At 34.8% G+C, this 15,989-nt stretch overlaps 2 protein-coding genes across 5 annotated transcripts; both read right to left on the bottom strand.

Moving 5' to 3' along the window:
• Nucleotides 1-4,151: 4,151 nt before the first annotated feature.
• LOC107818711 (uncharacterized) lies at nucleotides 4,152-13,622 on the bottom strand. Of its 4 annotated transcripts, none has more exons than XR_012703214.1 (6): nucleotides 13,068-13,622; nucleotides 11,381-11,476; nucleotides 8,443-8,905; nucleotides 5,248-6,885; nucleotides 4,788-5,142; nucleotides 4,152-4,648 (listed from the first exon to the last, which is right to left on the bottom strand). XR_012703214.1 is itself a non-coding variant. In XM_075239707.1 (4 exons), exon 4 carries the CDS (start codon nucleotides 6,487-6,489, stop codon nucleotides 5,416-5,418), a length of 1,074 nt encoding a protein of 357 aa, XP_075095808.1. In that variant the 5' UTR covers nucleotides 6,490-6,880; nucleotides 8,443-8,905; nucleotides 11,381-11,476; nucleotides 13,068-13,622; the 3' UTR covers nucleotides 4,152-5,415. The 4 variants fall into 4 exon arrangements, 1 of the variants encoding a protein (XP_075095808.1); XR_012703213.1 differs by having other exon boundaries at nucleotides 5,248-6,880; XR_012703212.1 differs by having other exon boundaries at nucleotides 4,152-5,142; nucleotides 5,248-6,880.
• Nucleotides 8,469-8,882, bottom strand: LOC142161602 (uncharacterized). The gene has a single exon (XM_075238977.1). It carries the CDS (start codon nucleotides 8,880-8,882, stop codon nucleotides 8,469-8,471), a length of 414 nt encoding a protein of 137 aa, XP_075095078.1.
• Nucleotides 13,623-15,989: the final 2,367 nt, after the last annotated feature.

Below are 15,989 nucleotides of genomic sequence, written 5' to 3'. Positions count from 1 at the left end.
CCACTATTTCCTACTAAAGCCCGATTTTCACCACGTCCATTGTCAGTGCACTTAGTCCGTCTCCTGCAGCTTGCACTGCGTTTGCCCGTACAACACCTCCGCGATCGCATCCTCCATTGGGGTTACCTTTTTGTGGCTGATGTTGTCTCTTACCGCGACCGTTAGTCTTCCCACCAATAAGCAAAAAATTATTTTCTACATCGTATTTTGGTCGTTTGCAAGAAGAGGAAATTGTACTCTTATCCTTTCTTCATCCCGATTTTTATACAATGATGCACTTTGTACTTGAAAAACCATCATGTCATTACGCTTATCCCTTCTTCGAGCCATATCTTTGATCATTCTTCCTGAATCATCTTTGAGGTAATCTCGATTCAATGTTGGCAGTGGATCCTGGGAAAATAAGTTTGATTGCAACATCCCTTACATCGTCTCATCCAATCCCAACAGGAAAAGATGCACCTTCTCCTTTTTGACTTTTCTTCTCCAAAACTGTACCAAGATCACTAGTGCAGGTTCCGCACTTGCAAGCTCTCACAAGCTTTTTCCACAGTAATCAACTATAGTCATACCTTTTTGTTTGCATTCTGCAAGATCAGCCTTCAATTGATGTATCTTCGGCCATGAGTGATTATTGGAGATTATTTAGGTAGGCTCTGAGATTATTACGTTATGTCCTATATATACAGGGCAATAAGGAGCAACCCTAAATTAGGTTAACTAATTACAGAATATTACTAATACCATATTTACAACAAAAGTGGCTTCGAAGCATAATCTTGGGTGTGAGGCACTGAGGATGGCATTGAATTTTGGGTGCTTTATCGGGTACTGGGTACTGAGGATAGCACCCAAGATATACACACATTAATAACTAGTGGTAAACAACTTTGAAGCTTTAAATTTGAAAATTGGGGTTTGCGAATTTATTTATTTTTTTGATTGGATATTGTTCTAAATGACCGAGAATTTTCTTTGGAATTTATATCTCAATTTTGAAGGAATTTGATGAAGATTCGAATTGGTTTTGATATGAATTTCATATTAAATTCGACGAGAAAAACATAAATAAATTATATATATTTTGTATGTCTAGTGTACAAACGACATAGAAAATGCATACAACTTGAATAAGTATATGCAAGTTATATGTATTTGACTAAATTTTGTACAATAAAAAATTGTATACAAGTTATACATTTTAACCGAATTCTGTACAATAAAAAGTTGAATACAAGTTATATATAAATTATATATTTTTTACCGCATTTATATATATTTTATAAAAACAATTCTACTACTTTTTGTACATAGAATAACCTAGCTAAAGCGGGTAAATATTATCCTAATTTTGTATCTATAGGAAAACAAACTTGTTAAATAATCAATTCATGCGCCAGTTTGTAGATCGCGGTCTCACACACTAATTTTTACAGGTTTCGTTTTAGGCCAGCCACCCTACCTGAACCAATTATCATATCGATCCCTAAGCCCCATTGCTGAAAATGCTCGGCGTCAAAACTGTATGTGGAGCTTCCGCAACCTTCCCGCACGATTGGAGAGCGTTGAATTAAAATGAGAGATTTATTATACATTATTGCATGCACGGGAAGCTCGCTCGACTCGCTGCTTGGTCAGGCTCGTAATTCATTTCTGACCCGTCAAAGAGTTTAACTATTATGCAACGGCAATATAAAAAATTTACCCTATCAAATCGCTTAAACTTCAATTAAAGGTAAATTTTATAATAAGCCTGGATGGCTGGATTAGTAATTTGCGAAACATGTCGAGTGGCCTAGCTATTACAGCACATAAAATTACATTAATAGTGTAAGAATACTTTATATTGCCACTGTATATAAGTGACATTCATAACTAAAAACCAAATAAGAGGTGCAGTTTGACATTGTACGGATACCCCTTTTGCTTATGATTTTCTTGACAAGAGTGGGTTGCTCCAGCGGTGAGCCCCCTCCACTTTCAATCAAGAGTACGGATAAGGTCTGCGTATATACTATTCATCGCCAGACCCCACTAATAAAATTATATTATGTTGTTATTGTTGTTGTATTCTCTGTTGATGGTAGTATAGCAACTTCGCCGTACGCGGAGTAAACATAGTTAGTACTTTGCATAATATAATTTTTGACATTCCCACTTCAATTAATACCTTTCAACTATTGGTACATCAGAAGAAGAATTAATTTATTTTATCTTTGCAATAGGGATTTTTCTAAAATTGACTAGTTTATGTTTTACTTGACTCATCATAATCCAAAAGGACACCACACACATGTTGATTTCAAACCTTATTCTTATAATAGGAAATTTATACTGGAGCATTCTACTGGGCCCTTGAAAGAATAGGTGAAGAATCACTTTGTGTCTTCTATTTCCTTAAACATGCATTACTTTCGTAACGCGGAGGAAATCAAAATTACATCATAAGCATCGAAAGCATGCAAGTCTATCACGTAACCAACTTGAAAATAGTGCTCCTTATTACTTAGACAAATGACAATACTCAGTACAAGTACTGAGAATTGGCACAGAAATATTTTGAACTTATCGACATTTTTGACAATTATAGTCACAAGTTATATGATCAAATTACATAATCAAATTTTACCCTCAATGAAATTATAGTCAATTGTGACTTGGAATGTAATATTGAATTAGTCACATTGCATTTCATTTTGAATATTGAATTACAACTAACTATACAGTATACACTTATTTACAACTAATCTACAATTTATCTACAATTTTTATACATTATTTTTACCCAGTTAAATACAACTACAATATCATACAACTTAAATACAATTATTATACAAATTTTATACAATGTGTCTTTTGTATATTTTGTATCTGATTTGTATATATTTTGTGTATGGTGTGTGCTTCTTCCTCTCTAAAATTACAATCAAAACTCACTCTCTTAATACAATTTTGATACATATCAACAACTTTATGTAAAAAGATAGTATTGATAACTTAAGTACAAATTTTATACAACGATTCATACATAATACAACTATTTTTTAACTTTCATACAATATTTAAATAAAAAAATATATAGAACTACAACAAAATACAATTTACCTACAACTTTACTACAATTTCGTAAGTATATTGAATGTCATGTCTTCTTTCTTCTTTTTCGAATTTCAATCTGAAATTCAACCAAAATCAAGTCTAATCTTCACCAAAACACCCTCAAAATTGAAATATAAACTCCAAACAATATTCCCAATTGTTTGCAAAAACACTCAATCCAAAAAATAATGATTTTTGAAAACCCAAATTCAATTTCAAAACTTCAAAGATGTTTAATGACTGTCAATGGTGGAAACTCTATATAGCAAGAAATCCATTGATGAATTACTACAATATCTTCATCTTGAATTTAGTAATTCTTTTCAATGTTTGTAATCCACACTTTTGAGTTGCAATCTTTGTTATGTGAACTCTAAATTTTATAATAACCAATTAAGTGTGAAAGTTTCACTGCCAGAAATCATATTCTTTTATTAAGATCACACTACTGGAAAGAAAGCTATACGATGGGTACACTGGAAAAAGCAGACAGAGACACGAAGAGAGAGAGTGAACAAGTATAAAGGAATAAGAAAATAATTGGTATTCCTTATTCAATTCCTAATATAAATGGATACTCATTTAAATTTTATTTGTATATAATTGGTAAATTGTATATGACTGTAATTAAATTGAAACTTGAGCAGGGAGGGTAATAAGGTTTCAAATAATATATAGGAATGTAAAAATCCAATTTAGTTTTGGGACAATTGGTTCCCAAAGCTGCTGATTTTGGATTTTAAGTTATGAACATAATATAAGTATTATTGAAGCTATAAAACACAGTAAACTTGGCATGTATAAGTAAGATTCTAGGAGACATGTTTCATCCAAGATTTTTTATTATTTCGGCTAGTTCCTGTAATCGCACTGAAATACAAATTTCATAACACCTTACTACTCCCTTAGAAACGAAGGATTTCTTGGAGTAAATTAAAGAACTCCAATGGCAGAAGAGGCAATATTGGAGGACAATAACAATGATCCATTTTCAAATACACTAGCTCGAGTAGCTAAAAGTTGAGTTTGTCCACCATTACCATTTCCCTAGATTTTTATTTTTTTTTTGCAAATATACTACTAGGTTATTCACCTAGTAGTCGTTATTATTTAATAAATCCCAAATCAGGTCAAAGTTACAAAATGTTCAAGTAAAACAACCAAAAATACGAAAAATAAATCCAACGGCTATTGCTACCAAATAAATGTAGCAGTAGCCTAAAGATAAATTAAAATACAAAGGTAGTAATTTGAAATATCCAAATGTTGACAACGCCAATGAATTAGCACACCAATTGCAAACAATTTGTTGTAGCGCCTTCAAAGCTCTCACCAGACGCCATTTGTTGCAATACAAAGGAGTATATATGTATAAATACACTATTTGCAAAGCAAAGCATTTCGGACATCTTCAGTTTGTGGCTGAATACTTCCAGCAGTATTGTTGATACAGGACTCATGTGTTTGAGATTTCGTTGCTGTAGATCCTTTTTTCAGTGGTACATTCTACCAACAACCCATATTTAAGTGCCTCTGACCAATGAGCTTCCTGTTGTGTATTGAATGCTGCCTTGTTAAAGTATTGTTGATGTAATTTCTCTAACCAAACCCAGAATGAGTATGGTAACATGCTAATACCTCTAGGAATTGATTCGAAAAGATACATACAGTTAATATCTTCAAAATACCTTAAGCAGTTGAGAGGTGTTGGGCAGAAACAGTAGTACTTGTTCTTCCTGTGTAATATTGCTCTGTTGAAGTAGTCGCAGAAGCATACATGCAGTTGCAGCCTCAATGAGTACTTATCGATTTGTACTGAAACCATGTTGAAGTATTGATGTTGTAATTTATATATCAGCCCCCACAATGTGCATGTTATTATATTTATACCAACTGTGAATTGACACAACCAGAGACAGACATTCAACAACTCCAAAACCAAATGTGTTGTGCTTTAACTGTATTGTTCCATGTTGCTGGGAATTCTCTGTTCTCCAACAGCTCCTGCTCGATTCCAGCCTGATATTTCTAAGGAAATTTTGTCTGTTGATGTATTGGGGTGCAACCAAGGGTCGCCAGAAAATTATACTCCGTATAAGGTAAAATATTATTTGTTATTGATTAAAAATAGACTTTGAACACCCTTACATAGCCCAAATGCAAAGGTTTGAACACCCTTGTTGAATTTCCTGGCTTCGCCACTGGTATTGGGAGATGCTCAATTGCAAATACTTATGTATTCTTGCTGGAGAAAAAATAACTTGTAGCACAATGTCAATTGTATCCATTCCATGCAGAAGCAGTAACCAACTGAAGCTATCTGCCACCTGCAAAAAGTAGCAAACAAGTTAGTAGGACAAATTCTGCTACCAGGTTCTTTTGTGTTCTGGTAGCAGTGAGTAATATTGGTTGTTGATTGTCGATGGAATGCTGTGGGTTCAGCCTTGTTGGTATGTCATCGTTGTATGTCATCAAACCACCCCCAGAATGAACATGATACCATGCTAATACCACTGAGAAGCTATGTAGTATCTTCCAAACCACAGGATCAGTAATGCAGCTTTTATTGTATGATTTGGTTGTCATGTTGATGGTCATGAAGATGATGTAATCACAGTAGCATTGAAGTATCAGTTGACAAGATACATTGGGATGATTTTGTGCACGATCAGCTGTAGTAAACCAATAAAGCCCTGGTGCATTCCTGATTGAACTGCTGTATAGTATCTTTCCAGTTACTGCTGTATTACTAGCTGAAGGATTCCAGAAATTCCTGATCGAACCAATTTTGAATGCTCTCCAGTTGATCTCCAGTTCTGTTATTGCCAGTGTATGCTGCCATTCGAACCAATTATGATAGATTCCCATTTTTAAAATTCTGTTTGTCAAACAACTGCTGCTCGTGTGCTTCATGATTTTTCGGCGGAAATATCCTGTGTTGATGATGAAGGTGAGAATCACAGCTGCACTATGTATCTTTTCTGAGAAATCCCTATTGTGTAGCAAGATGTCCAATGGATCCATTGCAAGCAGATGCATTAACCTATCTATAGAACGTGCAGACATTAGCAAACATGTTATGATTAAAAATTCTGATTTTAGCTTCTTGGTTTTTCTGAAAGGAGTGGCTAATCTTGGGATTTGATTATTGGATGAATGTTGTGGCTGCTGTCTTGTTGTCAATTGGGTGATGTAGCCACAGCAGCCAAGAAGATTTATTAGCCAAAATCCATAGCATTTGTTTTGTGCAGAAGCATTCACAACCAACCAAGAATTGCCTGATGTACTCCTCGTGTCAAAGCTGGACAGTATCATCCTGTTTACTGATGTATCAACTGCAAAATGATAACCCGTGCTGCAAACATTCCTTGCAGCTGTAGAACTAACCATCTTCCTCGAGCAGTTGACCACCAGCAGCCCAAGTGTTTTATAGAAGAAAAAAGAAAAATCATGTGACCACCATCCCTTGAATATGTATAGCAGAATACAGAAAACAACTGCCAAGGAGTCAACTGTTTGTCCAAACTTCCAATCTGTTGCAGCTTGTGAGCCTCAGAGCCAAATGTTGATGTGTGGGGATGTGTAGCAGGTCAATGATTTGATAGCTGAGGTAAAAACTGTCCTTAATCATGTTAGGCCCCAGTTTAATATTGTCAATCATGGAAAGTATTTCTGTTTCTTGCGACCCTAATCCTTAGATTAGGTATTTGACTCTTGTCTTGATTAATCAGTGTCTTTCAAGCACTAGGTAATTCATTGAATGGTTGGAATTCTAATGTACCTGCACTAGAAAAGGCAATGTTAGCTAAGTAATCTGCTACTGAGTTCCCCTCTCTTAGAACATGCTGAAATGTCACATTGAAATGGTCCTTCATGTCCTTGATCTTCTTCATTTCTTTCCCAATACTCCAAGGTACCTCCCACTCTCTCCTTTAATTATTTTTTTTAGAACAAGTGAATCTGTTTCAATGACGAGGGGGTGTATTTGCATTTCCCTTTGTACGGATTTTTTTTGGGGGGGGAGGGGAATTGGAAAAGAAGGTTTTACTAGAAAATAAGTGGGGTGGGAACGCCAAAGGAATAACGCAGAAGATATAAGAGAAGAAGGAAATAAATCAAAGATAGAAAACTCTTTTAAGTCATCCATTAACCTGAATGGATCAGTACAAAAATAATAATGCAAAAAAATATAGTAGTACTATCAAAGTATCAAGCTATATAACAAGTTAACTTTTGAGGCTCCATTTTCACATTATGTTGCTCGATGAAGTGAATCTAGGTAAAGCTGTGACATTAATTCATTAAATTAGATGTTTCACATTTTTGGGCTAGGTAGGAAAACTTTACCAGGCTTGGGGTGTGTTTGGTATGACGGAAAATATTTTCCCATTTTTCACTTTTTGGTTGCATAAAATAGTTTACTCCACCTACTCTCACATCTAACCCCAACCCCATCCCTCCCCCTTCTCTCGCCTACCCCGCCCCCTCCCCAAAAAGTTTTTTTTCAGATTTCAGTTTTTTTTCTTTTCCGTCACCGCTACCCCCCACCCCACCCCACGGCAATTTTTTTCTTATATTTTCAGTGCTGGTTTTTTCATTTTTTCAGTTTACAGGTTCAAAATTTTGCGAGTTCCAAAGTTATGAGTTCATAGGTCTACGTGTTTGGAAGTTTGCAGGTTTAGAAATTATAGAGGTTACGGGTTCAAAAGTTTGCGGGTTCGAAAGTTTAGTGGTTCAGAAGTTTATCAAATTTATGGGTTAGGAAGGTAGGTGGTTCGAAAGTTTATGGCTTCATGAATATTGTATCTAAATTATTTATGAATACTCTTGAGAAGTTATTTTCCTTAATTTGCGAAACCAAACACCGAAAAATGAATAAGATTACTACTTGTTTTCCAAGAAAACATTTTCCGTTATACCAAATACACCCTTAAGGATGTTTTCTCATTCATTTGAACATTGAAGCAGAGTAAGCTGATAACCAAACAACCACACACAAGATGAGACTCAGGTCAATCCAGAGAAAAAGAGGCTGAGGCTCAGGTCAATCCAAATAGAGAAAAAGAGGCATTACTTTCTATAATGCGCAGGGTATATCAGAAAAAAACTAAAGGTTTTACACTTTGGAAATCAATCCCCGCAATCATCAGTACACTGCATCATAAAACCCTTCAAAAGAATCTGCGCTCAATAGACTAACACATTAAAATCATATCCAATGAAATCATCGAATGGGTAACTCCCTACTTCGGTGTTGATTATAGCCATATGACCTTTGAGATGCTTTTTTGCTCAAGTTAGAAAAAATGCGACCATCTAGTAAGAGAGTTTAAAGGAGGGCACCTGTTAGAAAGAAGATTGCCCGATACTCAACTCATTGGTGGAAACACTCGTGAAAAGGGAGAAATAACAGCCTCTGGCACATATATTTTAGAGTTGCTGGGATCAGGGGCCCAACGTATCTCACTCATGTTTGGTGTCTCCACGTAGGCCATGGTAAACTCTCCCACCTTTTCAGCCTTGCCTCGCTTACCTGCCCTTATCAGTAGGTTGTTGCGGTTATAAGAGAAGATGCCATTTTCTAACCGGATAATGTCCCCAGGCTCAAAAGCATAACACTCATCACCCCACATCTGAAAGTGAACTGCAGCTGTCTCATCCGCCACCAGTGCCAAACACATCTTTTGTTGCCCTTCCAAAGCTATCCTCCCTTTTTCCAAGACAATGAATTTTGTGTTTATATTGTTCAATGCAGCCGGTACAATGTCTTTCAGAGACTGCATCCTTTTGCACTACGACACAATATCTGCAACCAAAGATTTCCAAACTGCCCTAATAACCAGACACAAAGAAAATCTAGGAAAGTAAACTTTCTCGTGCGCTCTTTTTTCCCAATCAAGAAAAATGGTAAATGTAGTTTTTGTTTTATTTTATCATTTCTCTCACTATGATAACTGCATAATAGATAATACTTAGAATCCCTAAAGAAGGTACATCTTATCTGTTTGCATGTCACTCTTCTATCGTTTTCAGTTTAAGAATATAACACAGCCCCTTCCCATCTTTCCATGCAAGTTATGGCCAAATGTCTGATTACGTTTTTCTCCTTTAGCAAATTTAGATCAGAATACAAGGACAACCCTCTAGATTTGCCAAAATTCCAAATACCTTACTCATGTTCTAAAATTAGATACACCCCTTAAGTTTTGAGTTTCAACACACACACCTACCAGGCTACCATAGACCAAAATTTGACATGGATTAGTCAAGAGACTAACAATATTTTTCTGTCTTTTTCAAGAGACTTACATTATTTTTCTGTCTTTTTCATTATTATTTGTTCTTTAAGAATGTCTCTAGAAACTAGCATTATCTCTGCTTTCCCAGACATCACTGAATTTATATGGATCATTTCTAAAGCTGGATTAAACATAAGTGTTATAATAACCAAGAAATCTTCAAGTGCTAGTGGCGCACAGTATGAAACTCGGTGGATAATGGGTCTGTCCCTCTACCATTCTCCACTTAAACACTAAGCTTTTTGTTTGCCGCAGAGTTTGAACTCGTGACGTGCCATGACGTGACCCTAGCACATCACGCTCGACGCTCTTACTACAAACCAAAGCCCTTGGGAAAATTTTCAGAAACTTTAGTTAGAAATACCTAATGTATCATCATGTTAAACTAAAGATCTCGATAATAAGAAGGATTTGTGCTACTATCACTTTCTTTATGTTAAAATTATTTGCATAAGAATGATTTTGCTCCATGCTTAAAACTAAAATAGTTGAATCGAAGCTAATCAACTTTTATTGTGTGTGATATATCATATAAGCTGGTTAGTTAGATCATTTCTGATCCCTCCCATTTTGTGTTTCTCTCTTTTCTCCAGGTTTTGGTTTCTTCTTCACAAATCAAAGAAATATAGGTTATCACAAATCAAAGTAATGTATCATCATGTTAAACTAAAGATCTCGATAATAAGAAGGATTTGTGCTACTATCACTTTCTTTATGTTAAAATTATTTGTATAAGAATGATTTTGCTCCATGCTTAAATCTAAAATAGTTGAATCGAAGCTAATCAACTTTTATTGTGTGTGATATATCATATAAGCTGGTTAGTTAGATCATTTCTGATCCCTCCCATTTTGTGTTTCTCTCTTTTCTCCAGGTTTTGGTTTCTTCACAAATCAAAGAAATATAGGTTATCACAAATTTCACATATGCCTACTTCTTGCGGTAAAACTCTAATTTTATAACTTATAAAAATAAAAATAAAAAGATAGCCCGCAGATGATGCCTTGATATAGGTGAAGTTAGGGGCATTCATCGATATCTTCAGTTCCATTTCTAGAAAAATTGGATAGCTTGTTTGCCAGATTTCGTAAAATTGCAAACCCGAACCAAACAATAACTAGTTCGGTTTGGTTTGTAAAGTTAGGTTTGATTAAAAAGATTTGATTCTTTCAAATCTCCAATCCTTTTCCCCCAAATTTTGATCCTGCTCCAACTTGGGTAAAACTACGTTTTTACTATTGGAAGTGTCTGGTGACAAGGTGGAGGACGAGCATGAAAACAGTGTTCCTTTAGGAGGCGGATCTAGTATTTAAACATTATGGGTTCGAGTACGCAATTCTACCACAGCCCATTTAATTTACTAAGTTCGAAATCTAGTATATGTACTCATTTAGTGAATTTTTGAACATATATACAAGTCCGAGCCAATGTTACTGGGTTTGGCAGAACTCCTATCAACCACTACACCAGCTCTGGTTCCTTATATTTCTACCTGGATTTTTTAAAATATTTTAATTCTTTATTTTACTGATTCTAAAAAAAGTAGTATTAGGTAATTCTTGGAATATCCTGTTAGTACCTTAGTCCTTAGCAACATGACAGAACATACACCTGGCTTGGTTACATTTTTTTTTAAAACGATCAAGAAAGAAAACAACTAGCAACCATAAAAATATCATCAAAATTATTCATTTAAAACGATGTAGAATCAGAATTCAATCACAAAAGCACGTGAAATGAAAATGGCCAAAACAATACGAGTTTTTATTCAGAGAAACATAAAACAAGAGAATAAACAAACAGGCATTAAAAACAGTAAGAAGCAGCAGCAACTTAGCAGATTAAAAATCAAACAACACGAGTGAAAGCAAACAAAACTCTTTCAATTAAAGAACGAAACTTCCAGTAAAGTAAACAATAAACAAAGCTTCCTTTTAAAGATGAAACGAAAGAAATAAAAATAGTGAAATACATAATCTTACCTGGACGAGTGATTAGAAAGAGACACGGCTGGGACCGCTAGACGACTAGTCAATGACGACGAGGATAGGGAGTCACGATAAAACTGAAGTCTGAAACTGAAGTGAACAACAAAGTAAGAATCCTAGCTTTTGTTAATTTCGTTTTGCTTCCCTAGTGTCAAAAAGGCCAAAGCAAATTCGGAAACTGAAACATACAGCTAGTAATTGGCAAAAAAAGACAAAGTTAAGTCAGTAAGAATAATCTAAGAACACAAACTGATGGAAATTGAAGGTAAACAAGGAAAAAATTCTAATTTATCAACATAAACTAAAAGGACGGACCCAATTTCTTACAGGAAATCAAGCTAATTGTCAAGTAAGGCAAAGTTCAGTCAGTAATAAGAACTCTTAAGCACAAGCAAGGGATGGTCCGGATTCTCAAACTAGAAACGAACCAAACAGTGAAATACCCAAAACCAACTGTAAGTACAATCAATTTTAAGTGGTGAGGATTTTTCTTAATTGAAGAAACCGCACATAATCATATAGAGAGCAAAGATATAAGAGGCAGCAGTGTACACTGGCAGCGAGGCGAGGGGCTTAGGAATTGAGGGCTATTTATTTATAGCTTTTCAGATTTTTAATTTCTATTTCAATTCAGGACCCTTTGAAAATTTTGTTCTAACACTTAAAACACAGTAAACTTTCCCAAGGGCTTTGGTTTATGCTGATTTTGGATTTAAGTTACGAACATAATAGAAGTATTATTGAAGCTATAAAACACAGTAAACTTGGTTGTTGAAAGGCATTGTTCTTATGTCCTTTTTGCACATATTGTAAATAAAAAAATGAGATTATGCTCATGTTGTATGGAAAACTCTTTTGATTATGATTATCTATTTCGATTTGTTTACTATCATTGCTGCAATTGAAAAAGAAAAAGGCTAAATATCAAATATATTGGGCCCGTGCTGGCACGGGCTATCCCTACCTAGTACTCAAATAGAACCTCGGCTTTTTCAAAGGGTCCTGAATTGAAATAGAAATTAAAAATCTGTATAAAGGATGTTGGTTAATTAATGTGGGCTACTACTGACTTTGATCAAAATAGTGATAAGAACAAATGGGCCGAATGGGGTTAGTTCGCGTGGATTTCAGGCAATGCCCACACTTGAGCAACACTGCCTTAGCATTGGAGTCAAGGGACTCCAGTTAACAGGGTTGGACAGTCGCGGCGTAAAAGTGGCCAGGCCCAATACACACATAACACCAACAGTTTTCACAAAGTTAGCTCAACACGTTCATTTCAAAGTTACCAGATTGGCTACATTCATAATTTAATTACAATGAACCGTAACATGAAGATGGAAAATGAATACTGATTGCTTGAAATAGTGAGTACCCATCTTAGAGCTTAAATGGCTATGACAGTAAGCATTAAACTATCCATAACCAGTTGAATATTTCATTTTCTAACCCACTGATACTTTCAAAGTTCAACAAAGGGAGAGTCTCAAACCAATTCAGCAACTATATACGCCAGATCCAACAACAAAACATAATTATAAGACAAATAGTATCACAATTTTAACAGAAGAAACTATTCAAAACGCAACTCAACAATTGCACATAATAAGTCTATGCAATTTGGACAGAATTATGACATAAAAAGAGAGCAAACAAGAGTAACATGGAGGTATAAACATACCTAGCTTGCAAGAAAATAACCAAAATGACTAAACGATGGTTTGAAAGTAGAGGATGAAGTTCAGAAACTCCAGAAACAAGCAGATCCAACAAATTCAACAACTTCAACAGCTCAAACCACTTAGAGAAATCCCAGAAAACGTGCAGCAATTGAATGAAATCCGAAACCAGCTTTAGATTCTGTTTTTATTTTATTTTAGTTTTAGTTTTTCTTCTTGTTTTGGGGGTTCTTTGTTTTTGTTTTCAAATCTGAAAATCAGAGATTGAATCTAGATTTTGGTATGAGAAAATGAGAAGAAAGTGAGGAATTGTGTGTGTGAAGGTGGCGGCTCCCATGGTTTTTTGAGCGAGGGGATCCGGTTCTTCAGAGGAAATGGCGTTAGGGGAGGCGGCTGCTAGTAGGGTTTTTTTTTGCAAATATGTTAAACTTTGTTTGAGAGAGAAGGGGAATTGGGGGGCGGCTAGGGTTAGGTAATTGGGGGGGGGGGGGGGGTGTCCGTCTCTCTAAGGGATTTGGGGAAGATGGAGTTATAATGAGTGAGGGGAAGGGAATGACGCCGTTTAGGTTTTCCACGGCATCATTTTGAAGGACCGGGCAGGCTGGGCAATCGGGGTTGGGGCAGATGGAGGGAAATTGGGTAAGAGCTGGGCCCAAAAACTGGCCCGCGTTCGAATTTAACCTCTAAAGAGCCACTCTTTTCCTTCTTTATTAGGCTTTGCACAATTAACCACTTTAGACTCAACAATCTAATTAAATCCCATTTTTGTATGGCTAGCCTATTTATCTATTTTACCTAATGATGGACTAATGCAACTAATTAACTAATCTAAGAATACAATTTGTGATTTTATGTATTTAACTAATGCATCTAACGATGAAATTAAATCCTAAAAATGCAACTAAAGTGTTAGAATGCAACAAGACAAAACATAAAAAAATATTTTTTTGACGTTTTGTGATTTAAGCTATTCCTAATTAGGCTAAAGAAAAATGCAAAAATGCAATATATTGCAGAAAAAATAAATAAAGAAAAATTCTTTGACAATCCTATAAAAATCTAAAACAAGTAGAAAACTATTTTTTGACTTTTTAGGAACAATTTTATACGTCAGACAAAAATTACGTGCTCACAAGTCTTAATTTTGTTAAAGTGTTATGTAACATTATTGCCTTGATTTGATGATTGTATTTGTATATTTCTATCCCATTACAACGATCATTTATTCACACTTAGATACCTTGTGTTTAAGTGAGAAGTTATTGAAATGTTGTATGACCCCAGAAAACTTTCTCGATATATTATCCTTTGATGTAGTGACTTTCAATTTTTTTGACTATTGATTCATGATTTTTTTTTTTTTATGAGCAAGCCATTCTGTTAGCTAATTCGTTATCGTTGTCATAGAAGTATAATTATAAATTTCTTGTTATTCCACTCGGAGGGACTAAATCATTTATAAAATGGTACATCTTCCCTTGAACTCTAAATGTATAAATACCACAATTTTTTTTTGCTAATTCTTTATCATAATTTACACCAAGTGATGTAAATGCAAAATATTATTGTATGTTCTATATGTTTGAAAATGTTTACATTCTTCGGTAGTTCTTAAATATAATTTTTGCAGTTCAACCGGCATTTCATGTGAAACTAACTTGATCGAACCATTATTACAGCAGAATACATGTGGTTTATATTCAAATCTTTTTGCACCGCAAAATTTACAATTAGGAATAGCCTTCAAGGGAACATAATCAGATTGTAATCAAAAGTGTTTGTTCTTATACTTGTCCTTTTTTTTCAACTTGTCCATCTTCTCTACTCTAGTTACTTAATTTGCAGCATGCTATGCATGTGTTCTTCATTGCTCTTTTAGATAGACGCTCTTTCACTCCCATATTTGATGCTAAATGAAATGATAAAACTTTTAGGTGAATAGTTAAAGGAATTTTCGACCATTTTAGCAGTTACCTCTCGCATAAGTACGAAGAATATAAGGTCTTATCTAGAAACAATATGTTTTTTTCAAACATATAGCTTTCCTCAAGCTCAAGAGTTAATCGAGGAAATTCCATTTCCATTTGGCATAAATATATGCCGCCTCCACAAATACCTGAGTATTTGGACTACATAGCACAATGCACTACCTCTTGTATTCAAGAAACCTAAATTCTTAACCATACCTCAAAATGATGTCTAAAAAGGAAAATAAAATACAAATTAGAGTAAACATGATATAATTTAGCCATAATTGGTTCAATATTTGCAGGGAAGATCAAATTATATTTACTACGTTGTTACTCTACTTTGGGTACTTGAAGCTGGAGCAGTCTCATCACTTGCTTTTTTTGAGGCTTTAATGGATCTTTATGACAGTGTTGCTCCGCACCAGTCCTGTCAAAATTATCGTGTACTGGCGCCACACAACTTACAAACAGTTTTACTAATACACAAACAAAACTTCAATGTAGAAATCAAAACTTTACAATTCCAGAAAGGTGCAAAAGGCAAGAAATTCCAACCTTAAGCTTGCTATTATTAAATATTCTCAAATTTGATATAAACACAAAAAGTTCAACGGTTAAACGCAATATAGTAAAAAGCAGAGCTGTTGAACCTAGTCTATTTTTTAATTTCATTAGAAATTTTGGAGCATTTAGTAGTACTATTACTATTTTAACGGGCACAAACTTTCCCGACCACGAAATCAAAACATGTGATGTCATCTTCGTTTAGTACCAGTGTTCTACTTGATTCAACCTTCTCCCATAGTTATTGAGAGGTCATATTTATATCGCCCGGGATGATGTATTTTTTCTACATTGAACTTCTAAAAATAGATCCAACTAAAGTGTAAATAAAACACGAACGTCGCACTAAAATGTACTTTATAACACACAAAATAAAGGATAATCGCATAG

This window comes from Nicotiana tabacum, chromosome 19, assembly GCF_000715075.1.
Source record: "Nicotiana tabacum cultivar K326 chromosome 19, ASM71507v2, whole genome shotgun sequence".
Taxonomy (NCBI): domain Eukaryota; kingdom Viridiplantae; phylum Streptophyta; class Magnoliopsida; order Solanales; family Solanaceae; genus Nicotiana; species Nicotiana tabacum.
The sequence above is the reverse complement of the archived record's forward strand: the minus strand, read 5'-3'. Positions and strand labels throughout refer to the sequence as shown.